The 27,849-nt window shown below is 42.6% G+C and overlaps 2 protein-coding genes across 11 annotated transcripts in view; one reads left to right on the top strand and one right to left on the bottom strand.

Annotated features, from left to right (window-relative positions):
• The window catches only part of GFM2 (GTP dependent ribosome recycling factor mitochondrial 2), a 55,638-nt gene extending 39,043 nt beyond the window's left edge, over nt 1-16,595 (top strand). For 7 of the 10 annotated variants that reach the window (XR_014794930.1, XM_084882621.1, XM_084882619.1 and 4 more), the window contains one exon: nt 164-761. Coding sequence is in view for 6 of the 10 variants with exons in the window: in XM_084882621.1 (XP_084738747.1) it covers nt 164-292 (129 nt within the window). In the remaining 4 variants the exon portion in view is untranslated. Of the gene's footprint in view, nt 1-163; nt 762-12,302; nt 13,005-15,191 lie in introns of those variants that run through there. The other 3 variants (XR_014794927.1, XR_014794928.1, XR_014794929.1) reach the window with 3 other exon arrangements.
• On the bottom strand, nt 658-21,023 carry HEXB (hexosaminidase subunit beta). The gene is made up of 14 exons (XM_084882625.1): nt 20,653-21,023; nt 16,611-16,756; nt 13,000-13,065; nt 11,898-11,944; nt 11,531-11,641; nt 9,084-9,185; nt 7,222-7,351; nt 5,383-5,560; nt 4,728-4,814; nt 3,523-3,595; nt 2,562-2,736; nt 1,660-1,750; nt 1,390-1,494; nt 658-838 (listed from the first exon to the last, which is right to left on the bottom strand). The coding sequence occupies exons 1-14, from the start codon at nt 20,892-20,894 to the stop codon at nt 781-783; spliced, it is 1,611 nt and encodes a 536-aa protein (XP_084738751.1). The 5' UTR covers nt 20,895-21,023; the 3' UTR covers nt 658-780.
• Between the last annotated feature and the right edge of the window lie 6,826 nt (nt 21,024-27,849).

The raw sequence follows: 27,849 nt of genomic DNA, 5'->3' as shown, positions 1-27,849 counted from the left end.
ATTTTCCTGAGGAAAATGACTCAGTGACCATTTGAAGAAGTGATATAGTTAAGTTACTTACGTTACTTAATCAACTTTTCTGCTAATGGTCAAAAGATAAGCGGCAGGAAGAGAAACTTGAGGCTTAATTTGGAAGAGAACTGATTTAAATGTTTTTGATTAGGGTTATTCAACTGTGCTTCGAACGCTAACATCAGGCTCAGCTACGTTTACCTTAGAACTCTCTAATTACCAAGCCATGAATCCTCAAGACCAAAGTACACTGCTCAATCGAAGAAGTGGTTTGAACTAAATGCTTCAAGGTCCTTGGAAAGAAATTCAGGAGCACCTACCTATTCGTTTTTAGTAAGAACAACTTTTATTGCTTTATTTATTGGGCAAAAAATTACTGTTACTGTTTCAGTACATTCTTTAAGTGGCTGAAAAATGTCACTTAAAACTGACAGTGGCATTGTAGCTGCTATTCTACTTTATGTCATGAGAAATGTGCTTTGATGTTGAGTTAATGTTCCTGAACTATATGAGTGTACACGAGGTTATTACTGTCAGTAAAGACACAGCTTTTTGGAATATATTGAGGAATATCACCAAGTTACATTTTTATATTTTTAAGCTTCTTTCACAAAGATGCCAGTCTTGTATATGTAAAGATAGAAGTTCAATCAATACAAAGATATTTTTATTTACACACAATGTACCAAATCTTAATTTTACATTATTTCAAAACCAAGTTGATTGTAGTAAAACTGCTCTGGGCCTTTTCCCCTCCTCGTTTTCAAATCATTTCAACACATTGTCACAATATCCAGTAAAAAGAGGTTCTGCAGCTATTCCGCGTCTGTAGAATAGATAGATAGAGTATAAATGTTTTAGATATAACTCATAGAATAGATAGAGTATAAATGTTTTAGATATGTTTTAGATATAACTCATTTCCATCTTAAAAACTTAGTAGCTTAAATCAGAATCACCAACCACAGCATTCATTATTTTTAAAAGATAAGATGGCGGTCCAAATATAATATATCTTCTTATAGGTATTCCCAATTTTTCCTAATTAAGTCACTACTTCTTAGAATTCAGGGGTCCTCAAACTTTTTAAAGTGGGGGCCAGATCACAGTCCCTCAGAGAGCTGGAGTGGCCGGACTATATGAACTACTAATTCCTACTGTAACACCTCGGCTGCGCTCACTGCCCAAAAAACCTGGCGGGCCGGATCAGACTCCTCTGCGGGCCGCATGTGGCCCGCAGGCCGTAGTTTGAAGACCCCTGTCTTAGATGATATACATTTCTACTTATAGTAAAAATACCAAGAAGCAAACTAACAGTATATAAGGTTAAAAGTCACCCTGGACTTAATAATATCCCACCTTGAAAAACAGACTTACCGGACCATTCTGCAGCGGTGAGCTGTTAGTCTTTTGTAGGCATCATCTAAACTTCTGACCTCTTTCCCACTCCAGAGTCTCTCACCAATAGCACTTGCCCGAGGCCTAAAATGTAAACCAGATGTCTTCCAAAGCATTTTAAATTCGTGCTCTCTTAAAGAAGTGAGTATCTAAGTCATAAGTGTGGGGGCATTCCTAATGCTTTCCAGCTTGGATGGAGAAGGAAAACTAAGGCACCTTAATTCAAATGTTACCACTTAAATTCCATACCATAATCTCGGAGAGAGGTTAGTTGAATCCACATATTCTCCCCACAGACAAGCTTCTCCACCAAGGACAAGTTTTTCCTGTTCCTGGGTACCTACATTAAAATCATTGGGTTGATAAATTAAGTAACTGCAGCTTAAGGCAGACAAACAGAAAGGTAGGAATCTTCATCCCAGGCCTACATATTTCTCCTGCAGGCAGCAGAATCTTGGGAGATGTTCATGGTGGTGGCACCAGAAAGGGTGCAAACTTCATTCCTGCCCCCGCCTCTGTGGTTCACACAGTGCTTTTTAGCATGTGTCAACTACGTGGTGGGCCAGTGTTAAAGACACCATTTTATATTGGTTTTCTGCAATATAAAATGTTTGGTCACCAGAAACATTTTCCCCCCGGGCTGCCTGTGAAGAGTATACCAGGGAACACAAGCTGGAATAATAGTGACTGCCACTCCTGTCGCCACTCCCGTCTTTGATATCTGTCTCTTGGTAGTAAAAAAGAGACCAGCTACCTAATCTCAATCAGGGCACATACCTACTGTGTGGATTTGATCCTCAGTCAAGGTGTGTATGGGAGGCAAATGATTGCTGTTTCTCTCTCTTCCTTAAAATAAACACTAATAACCTATCCTCAGGTGAGGACTTAAAAAATGCAGGTGGAGAGTAACAAGACTCATCCGTGAAAATTGAGATAAAAATCTAAGGGAATCCACTTTTGAAGTTCTTTTATTTAGGTAAGGATTTGGTTTATTTCACATTTCAAATAATACTGAGACCTTCCTTTTTAAGTAAACACAAAACGAAGAATCAAACATAAAAGGGAGCAAAGTTAGTAGATAATATATAGGTAAGGATTTCCTGGAGGGAGGGGAGTGAAGGAAATTGGGGTAATGATGTTGCTTCACTTACCACTAAAATCAAGAGGTTCCACTGCATAGTATGCTCTCCAGTCTTGTCCATAACTGATCTTGTCCAAGTACCACGGAGCAGAGAGGATCACAGGGAAGCCAGCTGCTGTGACTGCACTCAGATCATCAGTATACATTTCCTCTTTCCATACTTGAACTATAGTGCCTTGCTGAAGCTATTAAAGTTAAAAATTGCAATATATATTATTAGGTCTAGCAAATACAGTAGGTGATATTTAAAGTCCAAGACTTGTAACTAGAAAACTTTAAGATCCTTGAAAAAACTTAAACATTGTCATCTTTACCCTTCCTCTTACGTTAGTGCCAAATGCTATTTCTTATAGAGACTTAAATTTGGAAGTTGCATTAACCGTTAGGTTGGATACTTAACTTTTGCGTATTTATGACACCTTACAGGTGTAATGAACCAAGGATTTAGTCCATCTTACCACACTATTGCTTTTCCTTACTTTCAAATTGTGAGGATGCCAACGACCCTTCTGGAATACTAATTTCTGGAGTTGCAAATTCTCAGTTGCCCCAAAGGAAAATAAAGAATTTTGGCTAAGAATTAGATGCCATGTAAAATAAAAAGTGTACATTGGCAATTTTACCTAAAACTACCTTAATAGCAGTAAAGACTCATTTGCTCTTATCTGTTTGTTCTGCCCTTTCCTGGAAAAAAAAAAAAAAAAAAAAAGCTTACTTCAAAGTACTCCCATTTGTGATTAATGAGATGGCAGGGGATAAGGGGAGGAGAGGAAAAATGAGGCAGGAAAGAGTGAAGTAAATGGAAGAAAAGAAACAAACATCATTAATATTGGCCTCAGTGCACAGCTACTGTCTAATAAAAGTTTAAATGGAACAGGAAGCTGGTTTCCCCATATAATTGGGGAATGGAGATATCAGAACATGAAGCCTGTCATAGTATCAGAATCAAATGTAGTTTTCATACTTCTCACCTTTACATGATTATCAAAAACCTCTTGCCAGACTATGGATCCCTTCTTTAGAGTTGAAATAATATCCAAAAGCCTGCCATTGGGGGGAAAAAAGTCATTTCAGATCACAAGCTTAACAGTATGTTTAAAGCATGCATATTTTCTACCAAGGACGGCAATAGTGAGAGATACCTTTCAATATAGCACAGCTTGATAGCAGAACCTGTTAAATTTGGTGGTAAGCCATGTGTCTACTCCTTCCTAGAACATGGCTCAGAAGCTGACACAGCGGAGGGGTGTAACAGTCACTTGCTGATGAATGAGCTAATAAGTATGTGCCCAAAATAGGAAGATAGGTCAGCTAACAGAAAATATACAAATAACAATCTCATGTCACCTAAATAACATGTCACCTAAATAACATTTAACAGTTGCTGACAATCAGCCCATAAGTATTTCCTGATATTTAGACCATGTCATGTACTCTGCAGGATAAAAAAAATTAGAATGTATCATATACAAAGCGAAATAGGAAAAGACTAGAATCCGGGATTGCCCAGTGCAAGCAAACTAAGCCTGTTTTTGTGTGGCTCATGAGCCAATAATGGTTTTTACATTTGTAAAGTATTAAAAAAAGAATAAAGTGCAACTAGATGTGGCCCACAAAGTCTAAAATATTTACTTTCTGGCCTTTACAAAAGAAAGTGTTCTGGTCCCTGGTATGGGACGGCACTGCCCAGCAGACTTCCTGCAGCAGCGGAAGAGTTCTTGTATGTGCACTTTCCGACACGGAGCCACTCCCAAACTCATCCAGCTAGCGGACATTTGAAATGTGACTAAGGAGCTGAATTTTTAATGTTCTTTAACTTACATGCAAATAGCCACATGTGGCCATGGCTACCACACTGGACAGGTATAAAGTAAAAAAATGCTTCTGGAAATGAAGGGGCTGGATGGTGGTGAGGACTTCCTAGGGTAGCCAAGGGCTTTCAGCTGAGTGCTTAGAACACACGACTGCTGTCCTATAGTTACTGCAAACGGCTTAGAGTTACCATGTTCACTGATCTGAAGAAAGCAGTGGATAATGCTTCTTTATGGTTTTTCATGCAAAGTATACAACATGTACACTTCAGCAAGGGGTGGAGAGAAAATGAAACAGTACTACGAATAGCTAAAACTTTTACAAAAGGCATTGATGGAATTAAGTAGGCTTTCAAGTAACTTACTTTTGCATATAGAAAGATTCTAGTTTTCTAAAATCAGTGCCAAAGCCTTTCTGCTTCATGAATTTCTGGATATTTGGATTGCTCTCCCTTAAAACACACACACACACACACAAAAAAAAACAAAAAAACACACGATTAAAATTTCATTAGTTTGATATGCCCAATCTATGTAAAGCAGCGTACATCTTACCATCATTTGTACCGACTTTAACTATTAAAGTTGTAAAGTAAAAACTTAGTTATGGGTTATATTTGTTTTCCACAACAAGTACTTTTTTCCAGAAGCGGATTTCTTATAAAAATGGCTTTCCCTACCTCTTGCCTCTCTCCTCCATTTATGGCTATTTGCAAAGAGGATTTTTTATTTGAAAAATACACACACTCTTACTCATAACTTTCACTAAATCTGTTTTCATTCAATAGTCTTTTTTGTTTGTTTTTTAAATCTCCATTCTCTTCTGCATTTTGATTCTCCTTTTTAAAAGCTTTTACTTTCTCATATTACCCCAAAATCACCATCTCAGGATTTGTGTTGTCAAATGAAAACCATGCAAGCAGAGATGATACCCAAATCTTCCCTTTCCTTGTGGAGACCTTTAAATCTACTTCAAATGCAATGGTTAAAGAAAACAAGGGTTTTAAAGAATTGTCATACCAGCACTCAAATTCCACTTCATCTCCTCCCAAATGAATGAACTGGTCTGGAAAAACCCAACTGATTTCTTTGAAGAGTTTACACAGGAAACTGTAAGTTGTGTTCAAAGTAGGGTTTATAGGTCCAGAAATTTCAGGTTGATGGCCACCATAACATGGAGTCAGGAGATTTTCCTGACCTGGAGAAAAACAAGAAGATTCTCTTCTTAAAAAGTAATCTGATTACAAAGATATGGCTCAGCACATAACTATAAGACTGTTTTGTTGGAGAATTGTTTCCTGAATCCCATCCCAGTACTTCCTTGTTTCCCTTTTCTTCAGCCTCTGAGATTCTATCCACCTCAAATATTATCTTGACTACTAATGATTTCCAAATCTTCAGCTTGCCCCAACTTTTTCTTGAGCTTCAATCCGTATTTCAGATTCCTTGCTCAACACAATTAAACATACTATCTGCACTTCAAATACAACCCAATAAAACTAAATGTTCTGTTCCCTGGGCTCCTTCAGTAGCTTCTCTTGATTTTTGTATTCTGGTAAGGGCACCACCATCCTCCCAGTCTAGAACTCTTCCCCTTTCTCCTAAAGTCAGGAAGCTGCCAAATCCTGTGGATTTTATTTCCAAAATGTCTCTGAGTTCTGTACATTATTTTCCATTAGGACTTCAGTCTCTTTCCCCTTCCAATCTGTCACTTTCACTTTGGTTTTTCTGAAGTGTAACTCCTTCATGTCACTCTTCTGCTTTATAACTTTCACTGGTTTCTAGGTATCTTGATGAAGACCGCATTCCTCAGGCAAGACCTCTACCTGCACTTTTCCAGATTTATTTCCCACTATTTTCCATGTCCAGCGTAATATTTATTGAACAGTTAGGTGCTGTACCGTGTGCTTTACATTCATTATTTAATCCTGAAAAAGTTACATGGTAACTACTGCTAACATTCTCATTCTAGAGATGGGGAAACTGAGGATGAGATATTCTATGATTTGTCCAAGGTCAGGCAGTCTGGCTCCAGAGCCAGTTCTTAACCACCCTGTAATAAAATTCCTTCTTCTCTGCTGTAATGTACTCCATCTAAATGCCTTTTCTCATGTTATTCCCTCCACTAGAAAAACAAATATATTCTTTAATCTCTCAAAAGCATTATAAGTGTTAGCTCATCCATAAAACCATTTCTTCTTCTTGTTTTTTAATATCAGAGAGGAAGAGAGAGAGAAACATACATCAATGATGAGAGAATCACAGACTGGCTGCCGCCTGCACACCCCTACTGGGAGATTGAGCCTGCAACCTAGGCATGTGCCCTTGAGCGGAATCAAACCCAGGACCTTTCAGTCTTTAGGCCGGCACTCTTATCCATTGAGCCAAACTGACTAGGGCAGTGGTCGGCAAACTCATTAGTCAACAGAGCCAAATACCAACAGTACAATGATTGACATTTTTTTTGAGAGCCAAAGTTTTTAAACAACAACTAATGCCACTTCTTCACAATAGACTCGCCCAGGTAATGGTATTTTGTGGAAGAGCCACACTCAAGGGGCCAAAGAGCCGCAGTTTGCTGACCACGAAACTAGGGCAATAAACCATTTTTTGAATTCACTTACTATGTTCTACTTGTCATAGTCACTTTGTATGTTTTCCTTTATCCTATATTTATACTTTAGGCAGTGCCTACACACAGCGACTTGTTCAAAACAGACACATAATAGTTAATTGAATTATATCTGTCAATAGTGCTGCCTTTTGTGTAAATAAAGAACAAAATGAGCCAACACCAAGTCATAAAATAGGAGATACAGGACCTCAAATGTTCACTTTTGCAACTCATAAAACACTTACCTTTTCCCCAAGACTGTGTATGTCCGGGGCTATCAAATTCTGGTATGACTCGAATCCCCCGTAATCGGGCATATTCAATCACCGAACGGACTTCATTTGGTGTATAAACATGAGACTTAGAATAGCTTCCCTGTAAAATCCATATTGATTAAAATTTAAATGTATGAATGCATTTGGTCCTAAAAACTGTTAACAGTCCTAATTGCGATTTGGTATCTCATAGCTAAATTTTTTCCATATCACTATGTATTAAACAGTTCCATGTAATGTTGCATGACTCATTTAAATTACCATATCTTATCTCCATAAGCTCTCAGCACACTTTACATTAATTCCACATTTACTGATAGGTCTATCTAAAACAGGGGTCCTCAAACTTTTTAAAGTGGGGGCCAGATCACGGTCCCTCAGAGAGCTGGAGGGCCGGACTATATGAACTACTAATTCCTACTGTAACACCTCGGCTGCGCTCACTGCCCAAAAAACCTAGCGGGCAGGATCAGACTCCTCTGCGGGCCGCATGTGGCCCACGGGCCGTAGTTTTAAGACCCCTGTAAAACAACCCCTTATTCTTCTGTGTCAACCTCATGTAACCATACAAGACAGAAATAAAATGTTTGACTCCAAAGTGAAAAGTCTGAAAATGAAATACATTGCCCTTGGCAACACAGAATAAAAATTTGGAAGTTACTACAAAGCATAACTATTGTCTTTTAAAGTCACTTTAATTACTATCAGCTTTAAAAATTCCCCCAGAAACACTGATAAGTGACCAGCTATTTCTTTAAGGTTACCCTCAGTTTCTTTATAGGTCACTTGGAAAAATTAGAACTCAATACTGGTTGTAACTAAAGATAAAGGTCCATTAAAGCTATTACTGTAGCACATTTCTCAAAGTATAAATATCCTCCTATATAATAAAAGCCTAATATGCTAAGTGTCCAGTTGTCTGGTCATCTGTTCAATCAAAGTGTAATATGCTAATGATATACTAAGGCCACTCAACTGCAAGCAGAGTAGGTTAGCTTGCTGCTGGGATCTGGCCAATCAGAACTGAGCGAGACAGGCCGGACACACCCTGGATGCCTCCTACAGTCCCTCCCTAGCCCCAAACATGCACTGGAAGGGTCCTTTGGCCTGGGCTGCGCCCTCTTGCAATCTGGAATCCCTTGAGGGATGTTGGAGAGCCAGTTTTGTCCCGATCCCACAGGCCAGGCTGAGGGACCCCACTGCACTGGGCCTCTAGTAATATATAAATGCATATGTAACACATAAATATAAATGCTCAACTCCTAAAATTAGCCTTGCTCCATCCCCCAAATAAAATTTGTGTCAAATCAAGATTAGATCTAATATCCAGTCCACCAGTTTATAGTAAATACAGACAAATGTGTTAATAGACACTGGGAATGCAATTAGCAAAACCCAGACTATGGGAAACTATTTGGACAAATTACTTAATTTCTTCATAAAAAAATAACAAATTTTAAGGAAAAAAAGCCCAACTGGAGTGGCTCAGGGTTGAGTGTTAACCTATGAACCAGGGGGTAATGATTTATTCCTGGTCAGGGCACATGCCTGGGTTGCGGACTTGGTCCCTGGTAGGGGGCGTTTAGGAGGCAGCTGATTAATGATTCTCATCATTGATGTTTCTATCTCTCCCTTTCCCTTCCTCTCTAAACTCAATAAACATTTTAAAAATAAATAAAAATGCTGAGTCACACAGCCTATTTGAAAACATCTAAAACCACAAATATCTAACTTGTACACTTTAATTCTATCCATAAGAAACATTAAAGCTACAAATTTCTAATGAAGCTACCAAAACTTTTTGTAAACAGACTACAACATAAATTACTCACTTTGTTGCTTAACTCTGGAAAAGTGGTGCTTTGATAAGGGAAAGACTGGTCATCAACTATGTGCCAGTGGAGAACATTAAACTTATTAAAAGCCATGGCATCCTGCAAAAAAAAAAAAAAAGTTAAAAAATGATATATCACAGGTATAACACACAATCCAATTTACATATCTCCACTCAGGATTGTTTCCAAGGTTGTCTGCTTCCTTTTAAAATTTTCAGCAAAGAAAGACTGGGAGCAGTATAAATCCTATGTCTTATGTACTTTACATGGCATGCCATGTTTCAAAAAGAAAAGCCTATATGGAATCTATATTCATTCTAAATAGTGAGCTGTAACTTTGCTTTATGAGAAGGGAGCAAGGTTATAAATTCCCAATAAATATTTAGGGACCAGCCAGGAATGGAAAATAGTTCTTAGCTGCTCCTACTACTATGTTTGAGAATGGAGCAGAAGAAAAGGGAGGCATTCATTCAAGTTCCAGAACTTGTAATTCCCACTGTTCTAAGATTTGAGTGCTAACTCATTCCTTAGAAATAAAAAATATGGTACAAATGCAATACAATTCTAATCAAAATCTCAGAAGTTTTTTGGGAAATTAACATGTTTACTCTGGAGGAATTAACAATGTAATCCTATATAATAAAAGGCCAAAGACCATAAGTATCACCACGGGAACAACCGCTTGACCAGTCGCCATGAGGAGCAGACGGGACTTGCTAGCATTGGCAGGTGCCGAGCACGGAGTGTCGTGGGGCTGCAGTGTAAGAGCGTCGCAGGAGCGTCACAGGAAGGGGGTGGCAGAGGTGGAGGGACATTGCAGGGTGGCGCACATGACGCTGATCGCAGCTAGGCCTAGGGACCATCACCATGCACAATTTCTTGCGCTGGTCCTCTAGTGTTTATATAAAATATAAGATTCTTTTAAAAAGGTAATAAGTAATAAATGGGCGTATGTGCCCTGCCAGATAAATCTAAAGCCTGCCTTCTCCATCAGGGCAGAAGGGATTTGCTAGTGCATTTGGGAAATAGCTTGCATACAAGGGAATTATACACAGGAATATGTTGAGGATAATGGCAGTGAAGGGAGTTCCATCTCCTGGTCTTGCTTAAAAGCCACAAGGAATTCCCTTCTCTGACAGTGCAAATCCTGCCATTACCCTCAACATATCCATCACCAGATTAGCCAAGAATATGGTGAAGGTATGCCCCAGCGTTGGCCAAGCATACAATGGCACAACCTCTCTAGAAGACAGTCTGTGACAGTCTGTACCAAATATAAAATGTGTAGTCTTTAAGCACAGAGATCCACATTCTTAAAAATAATCCTGATGAGTGTACAAATATAGGAATACTTACTCTGCATTGCTCTTTGTGATAATAATAAACCTAGATATCCCTCAGCAGGAGACTGGTTAAATGCACATAAAATGAAACATTCAACTGTTTAAAATATGATACAAATCTTATATTTTCTTTTTTTCCCTTTTTAAAAAAAATATATTTTATTGATTTTACACAGAGAGGAATTGAGAGGGATAGAAAGTTAGAAACGTCAATGAGAAACATCGACCAGCTGCCTCTTGCACACCCTCCACTGGGGATATGCCCGCAACCAAGGTACGTGCCCTTGACAGGAATCGAACCTGGGACCCTTCAGTCCACAGGCCGACGGTCTATCCACTGAGCCAAACCTGTTTCAGCCAGATCTTATATATTCTTTCATTAAAAGATGTCAATAACTGCCGAAACCAATCAATGATGCTCTTTCATCATCGATGTTTCTATCTCCCTTCCTCTCTGAAATTAAAATGTACTTTAAAATAATAATAATAATAATATGGTGCGTCTGTAAATGATCAAGTGAAGGTGCAGAAAAAATGGGAGAAAAACCTCCCCACTGCTACAAAGTGGCAGTGAAGGCAGAGGTGAACCAATACCAAGCCCACAGGAGAAAACAGTTATTGTCAGCCTGAACATTTCCCTGGGTATAATGCAGTCCCCAGACTTCTGTGTCACTATAAAAAGAGTAAGTGGAGGTCACAGAATTAAAGGGCGCTCACTAGAGGTACAGTGACCACATATTCCTAACCAGTGACCACATATTCCTAACCAGAAGTCCAGACCCACGATCTGACAAATGGGAGTAGACAGAGTCAATGAGCACTATTAAAACTGTCCTCTTAATCCTGGCTAACCTTGTGGGTTTCTCTTCTCCCACCTCTACCCCATCCTCCCATGAAAACAACAGTGTTATTCCCTAGGGGAGACTCTGCTTCAGCTGAGGAAATACACTCACAAGGGAGAGAGAAGGGAGCCAGTGCTTACACTTAGTACATAAACAAACCCCCCATTCCAACCTATGTAATAGCATAACTAACAAAGTAACAACATAAAAGGACACATCTTCAGAATGCACAATGGATTAAAATAAAATAATTACCTACCAGAGTTTTAAGAATACTCTTAACTGGCAGAAAGTGTCTGGATGTATCAATTAAAATTCCTCTATGAGGAAACCTTGGAGAATCAGTAATGGTGGATTCATTGACGGTGAACTAGAAGACAAAATAAATTTTGACTTGTTTTCAGAAATTTCCCTTGACTTGAGCTCAATAAAGACTACATCTATCTATGCAAGTACCGGATACAAGATATTAATTTAGAACCAAAAAAGTAAAAATTACATTTGCCAGCTAACAAATATTTGGGGAGAAGAAATCTTCAAGAGGTAATAAATAGCTAAAAAGCTTGCATTTTTCTTGTAGTTATGTCTATCCAAAAATGTTGGTAACATATGATAATCATACTTACAGTCCCATAAGTATCTTGATATACTAACTGGCTAAAGGTCTCCAAACCTAGGGAAAGTAAAATTTATAATTTGTTGCATAATTTATAAAATAACAAACCGAAACAATTAAGAGTTGCATTATCCAAACACAGATCTACGACCAGGTAGTGCAAATAAAATTAAATACAGGGTTTCCCCGAAACATGTATACACACTTTATATAGCTCAATTGATGTTTCTGTCTTTTCAGCCAGGCTCAGCTCTGAACAAAGGAAATTCATCCTAAAATGCTACGGAAGTTTGAAAATCCAGTTGAAACGCAAATACTTACTTTATAATTATTCAAAGTGTGTATACATTTTTGGGGGGACCCAATATACACACTTTAACAGATGGTAACTCCCCGAATTTTCATTCCTTTTCAGGTTTAACTGATTTGAAATAATGGACGAAGCCAGACTGAACTTTGAACAAAGAAAATTTATCCACTAGGGGTTTTTAATGGGGATGCAAAAAAGATAACATTTATGGTACAAAAACAGCATCAGTGCATGAGTTGAGGGCACACAAATACCAAACAAAATAATTCTTGATTATTGGCGATTCCATTGCTTTGCATTATCAGCAGTGCCCGGACCAGAACAGTCATCAGTTTGAAAACAGGCGTTGACAAAGAAATTATTATTTTCTGTAGATTCTTTTAAATTTTGAAAGTAAACTATATATTAATTAACACTTTATAGTAATCATTCAACATGTGTACACTTTGGAGGTTGGTTCAGTAATAAATATAAGTTAACTTTTAATAACCAAAAATAAATAAAATGGAAAGGGAAAGGCAGCAAGAAGTGACAGTGAAACAATACCCCCTACTCAGATCAGGTTGGGGCGACTTATAACCTTGGAACATCCCAGCTCTGATAGCATCAATGAATCACAGCACCGCCTGTAATAATCCTCAAGCTTTTTTGAAAGGTCAAATTGAAATCACTTTGGAAATACTCAACAAGCCGTTCTGTAAAATGTCTAAGGAAGCACAGTTTTGCTGCGCTTGCTTTCCCAAAGCACCAGCTGGAACTATTTCTTTACTGGAAGGTAACAATGAAATGACATTGGTCTTACCTCGTAATACTCCCCAGACTCTGTTGGCCTTGAGGAAAGCCACTGGTTCTTTTACAACTAAAGAATCTGTATTGGGAATGAAAAAACAAGTCTGTTAATCCCTCAAAGACACACAGTAAACGTCCTAAACAAGTAACTGGTGTTTCTAAACCACTCTTTCCTCCTGAGCTCCAGACTGTTTCTCCAGCTGCCTCCTATACACTGCCACTTGGATGTCTCCTAGACTCCTTTAACGCCACAGGTCCCAAACCGAACTCTCCCCTCGCTCCTGCTCCACACACTCCCCGGCTGCCGCCTCTGCTCTTCATCTGAGTCACAGCACCCCCTTTAGCCAGCGGAGTTGTTCAGGTCAGGATCTTGGGCGTTATCTCCACGATTCCTCATTTTTCCCTCCAGGAGAGTTATTGCCTCCAACTGCCCTTCAACTGAGTAGGGTTTATGGTTAAGCTGAGACTTTGTCAAAAGTGCAAACATTCCTCAATATCCATAATTCCTTTGTGCAGCCTCTGGTATCACTCAAATCTTCCACTCCCCATAAGACATGCGTTATCTCTACTCTTTTCCTTCTCCATCTGTGCTTCTCTGCTTGCCCTGCACCAACCTTTCCCAAATAACACCCTAAATCTGCCTTAAGACTCACTTCCTAATGTCAGCTCAATTCAGCTTTGCCCCACACAAAAAGCTCTCCCTCATCTAGGGGCTCCAATTGGCTGCTCCACTGGTCACTCAGTTAAAACAAACAAACATGTTTTGCCATGTTATGTATCATTTTGAGATCTCCCAGAAATAGCACAGTCATTTAAAAACTATCATGTTGCATGTATTTGATGCCAATTATTTTCCAATAAACTAAGGATTTTGATTCAACTCAATGCAAAAACCACAATTATATCCAAAACCAGTTTGGCTCAATGGATAGAGTGTCAGCCTGCGGATTGAAAGGTCCCAGGTTCGATTCCGGTCAAGGGCATGTACCTTGGTTGCAGGCACATCCCCAGTGGGGGTATGTGCAAGAGGCAGCAGATCGATTTTCTATCTATCTTTCTCCCTTCCTCTCTGTATAAAATCAATAAAATATATATTTTTAAAAAACCACAATTATAAAACAGGAGAAACTGTTTTCTAAGTGAACACATAAGCTACAGAATTTTCAATATTTATTTCGAAACCAAATTTTTAGTTTTAACAATGATTACCTCCCTGATTTGACATGGAAGTGGCATCTTTGACTTTTCAGTTATCCCTTCCTGTACTTTAAAAAATACATATGTTTTTATTGATTTTTAGGGAGAGGGAGGGAGAAACATCTATCAGTTGCCTCCCACACACACCCCGATTGGGGACCGAATCCGAAACCTGGGCATGTGCTCTGACCGGAATCGAACCAGTAACCTTTTGGTGCATAGGATGACGCTCAACCAACTGAGCCACACCAGCCAGGGCCCTTTCCTGTACTTCTGCACCATACTTTTGTTTTAAAGGGCCCACATACAAATAACATCAATATATTCTCCTTTAAAAACTGAAATGTTATAGGTCTCCTTTGAGATGCCCACTCAACTCCCTCTATTGTCCTCAGAAGAAACATCAGGCTTTTCATAGGCATTTTAATACATACAACATGAAAATACAGGATTGCTTTATGTGTATTCCTACTGACACATAAACACACAAATAAACTGTATCAAACATCCTTGATATATGTAATTATTCCTCTACAGTAGAAACTAGTCCACTTTTGTTTCTGAGGTTGTGCAATTTTTATTAGTAGAGAGTGCTGTAACACTTGTCACCCACTTCCTTTGACATTTCCTCTGGAACAACAGCTGATAACTTATTTCCATTTGTGTGTGTTACTTTTATCATGATCATCATAAACTGGCTTATACTTAAAACTAGTTTATCTTTTCATGAGGAAATTTCATAACCAGCTTGTCTCAAGAAACTCCCTTTGCAGAATTAAAAGGGTTTGCAAAACTGAATGGAAGATAAGCTGTAACTCTCCAGTGTCTATTTTCTGGAATGTATGTCATTATATTGTATTACTAACAGTCAGCAAAGGTTCCTTGATAATTTAATGGCCATTTCTTTCTTCATTCAGATTGCAAAACCTAATTCAGATACAGTGTCTGAGTGCTGTCAAATGAAATCACATGGCTAATGTTGGCAAATTAAACTGTTTCTCTTCCAAGAACAGCTACAGCATTGAAGAGAAATGTATTAAGAAATCTCATCTATACCAAGAGGATGGGGCAGTCTAAGGACAAAGGAGTCACTCTTTTCTCATATACAGTATCCTTTCTATTTTATACCCAGCTCACCAGTCTGCTCTCTTTGCACTCATCTGTGTCACCCACGTCCTCATATTGCTCCTTTTTCATTCCTTGATATAATTCCACATTATTCCCATTCAGTACACCCTATGGGAAAGGCCTGCACAATTGCTTCTAAACAATTAGGGGAAAGCCATAGAGAATATTTTAGGCAACAAAAAATAACGTAGCTAGCCCTAGCCAGTTTGGCTCAGTGGGATAGTGTCAGCCTGTGGACATAAGGGTCTCAGGTTCAATTCTGGTCGAGGCCATGTACCTCAGTTGCAGGCTTGATCCCCGGCCCTGCTCGGGGCTCCTCTGGGAGACAACCAATCAATATGTCTCTCTCATACTGATGTTTTTCTCTCTCTCTATTCCCCTCCCTTCCACTCTCTCTAAAAATCAATGGAAAAATGTCCTCAGGTGAGGACTAACTACAACAGCAACAAAAAAATCATGTAGCTATGTGTTGATTGAGCAAATGAAATAGCTCCCCACTCCCAGAGTTCTGCATTATCTTTATGTCAGATTAGATGATAAATAGAGATCATGAATATAAGCAAAGATCTGTCTTCAAAATAAAAGTTAAGAAATTAGATGTCCGCCGAAACCGGTTTGGCTCAGTGGTAGAGCATCGGTCTGTGGACTGAAGGGTCCTGGGTTCGATTCCAGTCAAGGGCATGTACATTGGTTGCAGGCACATCCCTGGTGGGGGGTGTGCAAGAGGCAGCTGGTCAATGTTTCTCTCTCATTGACGTTTCTACCTCTCTATCTCTCTCTCTTCCTCTCTGTAAAAAAAAAAATCAATAAAATATATTTAAAAAAAGAAAAAGAAATTAGATGTCCGAAAATAAGGGATTAACCAAGTTAGTTATCCAGACAGTGACAGAACATTACTTAGCCATTAAAAATGATATCCTACTAATCAGAAAAATATTTAGCAAAATACATGTTTATAATATGTTGCTATATAAAAAAAGCAAAATACAAAAATCACATGTACAAAATTAATCCACTTCCATATCACTAGCATGTTTATATGTTTGTAAAATGTTTTTAAACTCATTGCTCTTTTACAAAATCTGAAATAACAGTGGTAAACTGAGTGCTGGGATTATGCAGGATTTATTTCCTCCATTTACAGCACTTTTATCAACAGACTTTAATGGTAATTTTAAAAATAGGAATTATAAATGCACCAGCCAAGAACTCCCAACAGTGTGCATGGCATGAGGACTGCTTCTGGCACTTAAATCTGTAACAGCTTTAAACACACATTCACATTACATAGGTACTCACAGGACTCATCTGAAGTGATACTGGGATACATTTCACATTCTGAGTCAAGGACAACGGAGACGAGAAGTTGCTGTATGTCCGCTTTAACGCGAGATTTAGCGGGGAGATGCTTCAACATGGGGCCTCCAAAGATATAGTTTTGATACCTGTGTGAGGAATACATTCAGACAAACTGTAAATCGCCGAAGCTTTAAGATATGTACACAGATAATAATTTAATAAAAAAATAAACATATGTGGTAGCAGACACTACAGTTGACCCCTCAAATCCACGCTGCTCCTTGTTAGTCCAAGTAGAGCAGAAGTGGGGAAACTTCTTTCTGCCAGGGCCCATTTGGATATTTAATAACACCATTCTCAGCCACACAAAATTATCAACTTAAAAGTTATCCTGCTCTATTTGGACAAACATTTAATTAACTCACCTATAATAGGGGCAAACCAAATGGCTTCGAGGGCCCTAGATGGCCAGCGGGCCAGGTGTCCCCCACCCTGAACCAGACCCCTCACCCCACACTGCACACTGAAATCACCGAGGAAGTTTTTTGAAAATGCTGATGTCCAGACCTTCAGCATCAGGGTCTTGGAGAGTAGGACCCAGGCATGGGAATTTGCCGAGTTCCCCGCACTCCCAGGCGACTCGTACAAAGTCCCCAATTAGAGCCAATAATGAAACCAATGATGGTAATCCCAACTCTGGAATGCACAAGCCAGTGCTGACCAGTGATGGGGTGGGGAGGAGGTACAGTAGAAAGTGTCCTCTCCTATGTGAGCCACAAGAAAACTTAAAAAAAAAAAAGGGGGTGGGTGGGGTGGGGGGGTGGGGATAAGGAGGGGGAGGGGAGAAAAAAATAAAAGAAAACTTTCCCTGTGAGACCTGGACCCGCTGCACCCACACTAAGGATGGCAGAGCCGAGATGGGAAGAATACTGATTTCCTAATGACCCTGTTGGGCCAGCTAACTATGCCTGAATCCCTCCTCCCTGCCTGTGGACTTCCTGATGTGTGAGGCAATAGGTTTTCTTATAGCTAAGCCAGACTGAGTCAGGGTCCTGTTATCATCCAACAAAACGATGCTAATACATAAACCTCCAAGAAACGTCTCCAGACAGCAGCATTCTCACTAGGGCCTTGAAAATGTACCATATGCTATTATTAAGTATCGGAGAAAGAGGATATTCAATAAACACTTAAATATGATAAAGATTAGATGGGCTTCAACACTTTTAAATATCTGTTGTGGCTTTTTTTTTTAAAGGGCATCTCACTTTTTAAAAAATGCTTCTGTTGATTTCAGAGAGATGAAAGGAGGAGATAGAAACAGCAATGATGAGAATCATCCATGGGCTGCCTCCTGCATGCCCCCAGCTGGGGATTGAGCCTGAAACCCATACATGTGCCCTGACCGGGGATCGAACCAGCAACCTTTAGGTGAACAGGACGACACCCAACCCACTGAGCCACACTGGCCAGGGCTAAATATTTTATAGGTGTTGATAAGCCAGAAGGCTGTGTATGCTACTTATGTGTAAGAACGTCTTGTTTTTCTCAAAAGTAAGGGGAGTCAGGAAAGTTCCCGTGAATTTGGAAGTGTATGGAAGTTAACCAGTGAGCAGGGAATGGAAGAGGAGCTGAGGGCCCTTTTCATAGAAAAGCTTGGCCAGATTCAAAAGGAAACTGAGATCACTGATCTATACTTAAAAATGGTTAAATGGTAATCTTACATACATTTTACCAAATTAGGTGCTGGCTTGTCCCAAATAACGGAAATACTGGCCCTGGGTATTAAAACTCTAGCAGCAAACTCAGAGGGCTCGGAAGCAGTGGTGTCCAAGGCACAGGCATACCTCACTTCTGTGCTTCACTGAAGTTTTTGTTATTATTATTATTTATTTTTTTTACAAATTGAAGGCATAAAGATTACAACTCATTTTATTGTGAGGCTTGCTTTATTTCTGTGGCTGGAACGGAACCCGCAGTAGCTCTGAGCTGTGCCTATATGTGGGTTAATCCAGCCTTTTAGGAACTGAGACTGAAGCTATTTGTTCATTAAAAAACGACTAGGCCTAGTAGATGTTGCCCAGTGGTTCCACATCAACCTATGAACCAGGAGGTTAAGGGTTCGATTCCTGGTCAGGGTTCAGTTCACAATCAGGGCACATGACGGGGTTGCAGGCTTGATCCCCAGTGTGGGACCTGCAGGAGGCAGCCAATAAGTGATTCTCTCTCATCTATCTCTCCCTTCCTCTCTGAAATCAATAAAAAAAAATTTAAGAAACAACTAGCATGTGACGGACCAATACAGAAGCTGAGGAAGCAGCCACGCACCCAGCTCTCCGCCGGCAGGCTGCTCCAGAGCAGAGTTTGTGCCAGCAGCCGGGCTTTCAGAGCCAGGAGCCAGGGGATGCTGAACCACCCGGGGCCTGGGCTGTGCGTGTTCCCGGCTGCGGGGAGCTTTGGACAGCCACCTCTAACTCTTCCCAGCCCCATCCTGCGTGTCCTCTGAGAGACACTGCCCCTCCCGAGTTCCTAGAACGCTCACCTGAATGCTTGCAGGCCTTAGCCATAGGGCTGTTTTACGACCTGCTTCCTAACCAGGCAGGCTGTAATTAACAGCTGATTAGTGAGGCAAACCCCAGGGAATGACCCGCCCTGCCTGGGAATGCCAAGCCTTGTTTTTGCACCATCTCACAGCTGATTCAAGTCCTGGTTATCTAGCCATCCTCAACCTGTCACCCGTGCTTCCCTGCCTCGCTCACCTCTCTTCGGCATAGTCCCAAGCGCTTGTTTTACTAGTGGAAAATGGCCCAGGAGGAAACTCCCTCTTAAAGACCGAGTCCCCACGCCAACAGGAGGCTGTGTGCCCAGCCGTGCGTGACCCCTTCCTTCAGATGGCCGTCAGGTGCTTTTCCCTCCTCAGCACCCAAGGCAGCCAACCACCTTGTTTTCACTTCTTCCCCTGGCCCCTAGCCGCCCTGACCTGTGAAGGCTCGTTAGGGCAGCTTCTAAAAAGAAGGTAACACACATTTAGCTGTAGGAAACTGAGGGAGAGCAGGAGCCCACGCTGCTATCAGCTTCTGGGGCCAGCAGGTGTTCTTAAGCTGGTTTGGCGTGGGTTTTTGTTTGTTTTTTTCCCCCACCAACTGCTTGGTGTCCCGCAGGTGCAAGTAAGCTACCATACCCACTGGAAACGGGAGACAAAATTCGGGCCGGGGGCGGGAGAGGCAGCATGGAGAGGACCCAGTTACAACCCTTCGGGCGCTAACTCGCCTACACGCGTCCCACAGAGAGGAGGCAGCGTGAGGCATGAACTGTCTCCCCAAATGCAATCGGCTCGGGGTGTTGTGAGCAAAGCGAGGCTGTGGGCGGCCTCCCCCTTACACAATTCAGGAGGAAGGACGCAGAAGCGGGGAGCGCGTGACAGCTGCCGGAAAACAAGCAGCCAGAGGCTGCGGCGCACGGACCACAGTCACCAGAGGAAAACAGCCAACGTCCCGGCACTGGGTTCGGGAGGGGAAAGGCGTGTTTTTAGGCAGCGTGCTCCAACCTCAGGGCTTCCCGCCGTCTGGACTGTTACCGGCCTGGGGGTGGCCGGGGAGCCGGCACAAACACAACAACCAACTTTGGGGAACCCCAGGTCCCCAAGTTGGAAGCACTCATCTTCCTCTTGAACTCCCTTCTGACACGAAGCTGCCGGTTTTTTCCCCTTCCTCTCGTCCTCCCTCCCGCCCACCCACCCTCTTCTATTCCCTCCGAGGGGAACCTGCTCCACGGAGTGTCCCATTCGCAAACCCGGGTTCCGGGGTTCCGGGGTTCCGGGCGCCGAGGCGGGCCCGGTGGCGGCGGGAGGGGGTGGGGCACAGCCGGGGCGCCGTTTCGCTTTCGAGCTGGCTCTGCCGCCGGGTGGACTTGGTCCCGTCTCCCCGGCTCGGAGACCGTTTCTCCGCCCGCGGGATGGGGACAGCAGCGCCTCTGGGCGGCCGGGCGGCGGTGCAGGTGCCGGGAGGCGCCCGGGGTCCCCCTCCCCCCGCCCGGCACTCACCGGCGGAAGGCCTCCTGCAGGAGGGTGCAGGACGCGCCCGCCGTGGACGCGGGGTCGTTGGCGATGCGGAAGGCGTCGGGGGAGAGGTGCAGCACGCGCGGGGCCGCCTGCACCGACAGCGGCCGAGGCCACAGCGCCGCGCCCCGCGCGGCCGAGGCGCGGGGCCCCTGCGCCGCCAGCAGCAGCGCCAGGGCCGCCAGCAGCCCGGGCAGCCTCGGGGGCCGCAGCGCGCGCGGCTCCATGGCGGGGAGAAGGCGGGTCTGCGGGCGGGTCCGCCGGGCTCGGCCCCAGCGGCGCCTTAAGCGCGGCCCGGCCGGAGGAGGAAGCGCGGCGCGGGCGTCACCGGCTCAGCTGACCGCGCGCCCCGCCCGGCCCCGCCCCCGGCGGGTGAGGCCCCGGAGCCCCGCCGCCCGCGCGCCGCCGCGTCCGCGCAGCCCGAGCCCCGCCCCGCTGCGAGCCCAGGCCACCATCACCCCCCGCCACCATCCCCCCGGTGCCCGCCGCAAACAGCGGTCCCCGCGGCGGTGCTTTCATGTATTTGCCCATAAACCTGGGCTTCGCTGTAAGGGCAATTCAGCCTCCCACCCAAACCCCCCGGGGCAGCGTTTGGAACAGGTGGGAGGCTGAAAGTGATGCAGAAAGATAGTTCCTGAGAGAGGATCTTGGGGGTGAGGGGAGAAGACTTTTGAAAACGTCAAAAGGACACCGTGAGCCAAGTTAATAGGCAGATGATACAAAGAGGGAATATGTTTATAATGAAGGGATAATAGTGTCAGTATACTTAAAAAAAAAAAAAAGGTTATGACCACGATTCTATTACAAAACAGAATGAAAACGTGTCAAATATTTTATTCAACTCATTAACGATGCCTGGTTATAGGCAATTTAATAAAGCAAAATAGTTTTAAGATTGGATAGTTTCATAATGACTCATCCCTATGTGTCTGAGACTGGGCACTCCCATTCCCTCTACAGAAAAAAAAGAAATTGTTTATAATAAATTCCCAAGAGCAAGGTAAGTATGTATTTCTGACAGGTCTCTATTCTATATACTAAATGGTAATATGCAAATTGACCCTAACAGCAGAACAACCAGAAATGACCGGTTGCATGACATGCACTGACCACCAGGGGGCAGATGCTCAATGCCGGAGCTGCCCCCTGGTGGTCAGTGCTCTCCGGCAGGCGGAGCTCTACTCAGCCACAAGCTGGGCTGACAGCTGCGAGTGCAGCAGTGGTGGCGGCACTAAGAATGTCCAGCTGTTGGACATCCCCCAAGGGCTCCCGGGCTGACAGAGGAATGTCTGACTGCCAGCTTAGGTCCACTCCCCGGGGGATCGGGCCTAGGCCGGCAGGTGGACATCCCCCAGGGGCCCCAGACTGTAAGAGGGGTGAGGGCCAAGCTGAGGGACTGCCCCCCCAAGTGCATGAATTTGCATGCACTGGGCCTCTAGTATATAATATTTGGAGATAAAGTAGCAGATTTAGATCACGCAGAAACAATGTAATTGTATCCAATGTGGCAGGGATAAAAGGTTTCTTTCCCTCTTTTCTCTACTCCAGTTTTCCCCCAACCTCATTCCCTGGCAACCCCTCTCCTTTCATTTCCTCTCCTTATATACCTTTCCCTTTCAGCTCAGTTTTCCTGCATTGGCTTAATTTTCCTACAGGTTCTTTCTCCCTTGGGCATCAAGTACAACCCCTCCAGAAAGCTTATGTCCCTCATTCAACCCAAATACCAAGCTTGATTTCACTCCCACCCCTAAGGCGGAGCTAGTAGAGTCACATGACCAATATGAACTAGAGACCCCAACTTCCCCAACAGAAGAGGTATTTTGTTGCTCAAGAAAAAGGAACTGATATTAAGCCAAAACAACAGATCTACTATACAGTTAGTACGTTTCCAAAATGTTCAGGAAAAGCTGTAAGAAAAGACCTCAAATAAACTTTATGGGGCGTGCTTAAAGTTTTATAAAAGCAAGCCTTCATTTCACACTCTTCTTCCCTTTATATACATTTTATTTGCAGTACCATTTACTGCCAGTTTTTACTGTTAGCTGAAAGCTAACACAGCGTAGTGTTTCTTAGTAGGTGGCAGGAACAGCAACAGGTGTTAGACCCTAGTGTTGGACTGGACCTGGGTTCAGCAACCTTGGTACTTCTGGCTAGGAAAGAATTCAGAGCCAAGACTCCAAACTGCAAGAGAACATCTATATATATTGGGTCGGCAACTAAGTAATTGCGGATTTTTTAAAGAAAATCAAAGACAATTTTTTCATGGAACTAAATAACTTTATTCTGTAATGTATTGCCCATTTTGATCAATGACCTTTTGCCATCTTTCAGGCAGCATCATAATCCCACGTTCAAAAAACTTCTGGTTTTTATTAGCAAAAAACTGAATCAGGTACGATTTGACATCATCATCATTATTAAAATTTTTACCATTCAAGGAGTTTTGTAAAGATCAAAACAAAAAGTAATCAGATGGTGCAAGGTCAGGACTATATGGTGGATGTGGCAAAACATCCCAACCAAGCTCCATTAATTTTTGCCGAGTGACCAAAGATGTGTGTGGCCTTGCATTGTCATGATGGAATACAACACCTTTTCGATTTGTCAATTCGGGCCGCTTTTCTTCAACTGCATTGTTTAATTTCGTTAGTTGTTCAATGTAGACATCACAATTGATCGTTCGGTTGGGTGGTAAGAGTTCAAAGTAGACAATTCCTTTGTAATCCCACCAAACTGATAACAAAACCTTCTTTTGATGAATATCAGCTTTTGATGTTGTTTGAGTTGGTTCACCTGGCCTGCTCCACGATCTTTTCCGCTTGATATTGTTGTAAACAACCCATTTTTCATCGCCAGTTATCAGTCGTTTTAAAAATGGATCATTTTCATTACGTTTCTTTAGCAAATCGCAGCTGCTAATGCGTTGCGTTAACTGTGATTCTTTCAGTTCGTGAGGAACCCATGTATCGAGTTTTTGAACATAGCCAAGTTGTTTTAAGTGATTTTCAATGCATGTATGTGATACATGAAGCTTCTCTGCAATCTCACGTGTTGTACTGTGACAGTCTGAATTGATTATTGCTTTGATTAGGGCGTCATCAACTTCAACTGGACTACCAGAGCGTTTTTCATCTTTGAGTGAAAAATCACCAGAACGAAATTTGGCAAACCAATTTTGACACTGCCGTTCTTTTAAGGCTTCATCACCATAAACAGCACATAACTTTTTATGAGCTTGCGATGCGTTTTCCCTTTGCGGAAATAAAAAAGCAAAATATGACGAAAATGTTCCTTTTGATTTTCCATTTTTCAACGAACGCCAAACGAAAACTACAAAACAGATCAAAAAACTTTTTTTACTGATTAACAGCTGAATAGCCAACTATCAATAATAAAATGTGTTTTACATTTGTACTACGTCTGCAAACCTAAAAATTCAACTGAAGCCATATATGTGTGAAACCCGCAATTACTTAGCTGCCGACCCAATAAAAGTCTAAGCAACTGTTATGACCAGTCAACCAAACAACTGGTTGACCAATCGTTATGATGCACACTGACCATCAGGGGGCAGATGCTCAATGCAGGAGCTGCCCCCCCCCTGGTGGTCAGTGCACTCCCACAGCCAATCTCCCATGGCCAGCCAACCTCCCACGGTTCCTCTCCCCCCCAGCCGGCCGCCCCAATCAGCCCCTAAGGGGACTGGGCGAGACAGCCCCGATGGGCCCAATCATCAGCCAGGCCAAGAGCCCCCACCTGTGCATGAATTCGTGCACTAAGCCTCTAGTTTATTTATAAAATTACAGAGGTAGAATCAGTAATTCATAGCAGAGATGGGCTGAGAAAACAAGTTATAGAGACAAAGGAGGGGCCCTAGGAGCTTGAAAATGAGGAAGGTAATGGTAGCTCACCTGAGGGAGGGGAGAGAGGAAAAGGCTCAAGTGTCCTCCATCATAAGGGTTTTAAGGTGGAGATTTGAGTGGCAAGCATCAGGGCTGGGGGGTCATTATTTAATACAGCTGGTCCTGAGGCCAACCATGGGGTCACTGGTCTGATTTTGCTGCTTTTCTGGAAATGAAGCTGAAATACAACGGAGGCCTAGATGTTATCTCCAGGGAGGAAAGGTCCGGGGGTCCAAGCGGAATGACCAGCCGTATGCTAGGGGAGGAAAGGTCACCATGGGGGCGAGGTCCCACCGTCCAATTGTCCTTTGCTAGGCACCTGGGACTTTCCACCCTGGTGACCTTCTGTACCTGGCCATCCTCCTTGTGATGGGGGCACTCATAATCTAACAGAGCATCTGAGTTTGAAATTTCACATTAGTTTGAAATTCTGAAATACATACATGTGTGGGAACAGAGGGTTGTTTTTTTCTTTTCTGAGTTTCATTTCTCAGGCCAGCGCGCACCTGCATATTCCCGTTGGTCCTAAACAATGTGATGGAAGAGGTGATTCAACCGCAGACAATGTATACAGTACCCAACGCGCAAGCAGGACTGTAAAGCAGGACCAGGCCAACCCCATCAGGAGCCAATCTCATTGTCTGACACCAAGAGCAATGGCTGACGCCTGCTGACGGTCCAGGACTGCATGCATTTGCATTCTGTTCCCAACCCCATTTTTCCTTTATCCTGTCCCCGGCACCTTACTGTAAGGCAGGTTTTGGATGCTTGTAAGCTCCCTGTCTTCTTGGGTGGCTGGCCCTCTCCATTAACGCCTTATATGATTCAGCCCTGCCTTCGGTATTGGACATGGCGACAGGCAGCCCGAGCCTGCCCGGGGGTTTCCCAGTAACGCTCACTGTGCTTACGTCTGTCTAGCTGCCTCCCACATTTCCAAGATTCAATCTCCAATTCATATTGTTGAAATTGCCATTTGTTAAATTATTTTACCCTGTGCATCAGTCACTTATTGCTGTGGAAGAAATTACTCCAAAACTTAGGAGCTTAAAGCAACAGCAAATAATAAGTTATAAGAGAATCAATATCTCTCAGTTTTTGTGGATCAGGGATTAGGGAGTCTTAGCTGGGGGATTCTGGCTCAGAAGCTCTCCAGAGGTTGCAGTCATCTGAAGGATTTTCTTTGAAAGCTTGGCTGATGCTGGAGGATCTGACTCTAAGCTAACTTCCATGCCTGTTGGCAAGAGACCTGTTGTTAGTTTTTTTGTTGTTTTTTTTTTGTTTTGTTTTTCCTGCTGTTGGTTGAAAGTCTCAGTTACTTGCCACGTGTGTCTCTCCATAAGGCTTCTTGTGGATACTCATAACATAGCAACTGGTGAGAGAGCACGAGAGCGAAAAGACTTAATATCATTAGTGACACTTCTTCCACCTTCTATCCCTTAGAAATGAGTACTAAGTACAGCCTGCACTCAAGGGAGGAAAATTAGGCTTCACCTTTTGAAGGGAGGAGTCCATTCTCTGGCCACAAATTATTTATATTCCCCCCACATGAAAATACATTCCCTTCTCAAGAACCCCCAAAGTCTCATTTCTCCAGAACCGTGGCTTCAAGTCCAGAATGTTGGCTTCTAACACAGCTTTTGGTATGGATAAGTCTCCCCGGATATATCAACTATTCTCCAGTAAAGTTATCTTAATCTAAAGACCTGTGAACTAAAGGGACAAGTTAGTTGCCCCCCATACATGTAAACTATGAGGTGGGACAGAGGATAACCACGACAGACAGTTCTGCTCAAAAGAGGCGTCAGGGAGTCTGTAGCAATTCCAGAACCCAGCCAGGCAGAGGTTGGAAGTTCCTTGATTAGGTTTCAAAGCCTGGAAATAATCTCTATGGCTCTTGACCCCATAGGCTTTTGGTTCTGCCTCCTGACTCATCTTTTCTTTTCCATGAAAAGTAGTATGTGTTTGCAGCTGAGATTTCTAAGTCTGTCTTCTATTTGTGGGATTTTGGGAGTGCAAAGACCTTTTTTCTTTCTTTTAAAAAAATATATATTTTAATTTTTTACAGAGAGGAAGGGAGAGGGATAGACAGTTGGAAACATCGACGAGAGAAACATCGACCAGCTGCCTCCTACACACTCCCCACTGGAGATGTGCCCGCAACCAAGGTACATGCCCTTGACCAGAATCAAACCTATCCACAGGCCGACGGCTCTATCCACTGAGTCACATCCGTTAGGGCACAAAGACCTTTTTTCATTTGGTGCTATTCTGATCTTTTTCAGTTCAAACTAGCAGTGTTTCCGCTGATATCATTCTGTCAAAAACTGTTGATTCCCTGTGCATTTCACTGACGTTCAGGTCCCTGGACAAAAACTATACCTACCAATATCTTCCGGGTATGCCCTTCTCTACCTTGAACTTCTGCTGAGGGATAGCATCCTTAGAAACCCTTTAGTTTAATTGAAAGGATCTGTCAGGCATACCTTTAAAATATTTAGATGACCTTGTCTCATTGACAGATGCTCTGAGGCACCACCATAGAGCTTTCGGAGTGCTAGGGTGTTTTGGCTCCTGACCAGGCTGTGAAAGATTTCGCAACTGAGAGAAGAAATAGATGCAGAGAGGAAGTTTATTTTTACTTCCCCCAAGGGAAGGGGCCAGTGCATTGCTAATCAATACAAGGGCAAAGAACAAAAGCTGCTCCCCCTTTTAAAACCTTGGCTGCTGTTGCTAGGTGACAAGGAAGGGAGGTGGACTTGGGGGCTGATATCGAGCAGACATCAGAGGGGTTGTCTTTGAAAAGTTTGTTTGCTTTTTCAGTCCAGGCAGATGTCCTAGGGAGATGTCTTTATCAGGATCTTCACAAGCCTGCAAAACATCCTTAGAGTGAAAGTTACAAAGAGTTTGAAAGAGGCCTATTTGAAGGGGAGGGGAGAAGGGAACTTTGTACTAATTATCCCTGAGCTGTAAAACCAGCAGGGAGGAGGGGTATGTATACAAGAATGTAGCCTTGAAAGTAATTTATCTTGTCTTTCCTAGTTTGAACAGAGGGGCTGTTTGAACCAGAGGAGCTAACAATCTTGTGGTTTAATTACCAGATGCTTCCCATAAGTTGTGGAAGGCTACAACAAAGAAAGACCTCTTTTTTTTTTTTTTTTTTTTTTTTTTTTTTTTTTTTTTCTTGTTCTCACACTCACACTGAGGTCTTAAGCAATTTTACAACCACAATCTTGGTTTAGACCATGTTTTCCTGAGAGTGCCTGGACTTGATCTTCGCCTG

This window comes from Pipistrellus hanaki (assembly GCF_964339955.1).
Source record: "Pipistrellus hanaki genome assembly, chromosome: 4".
Taxonomy (NCBI): domain Eukaryota; kingdom Metazoa; phylum Chordata; class Mammalia; order Chiroptera; family Vespertilionidae; genus Pipistrellus; species Pipistrellus hanaki.
This window is presented reverse-complemented; position numbering and strand designations above follow the sequence as displayed.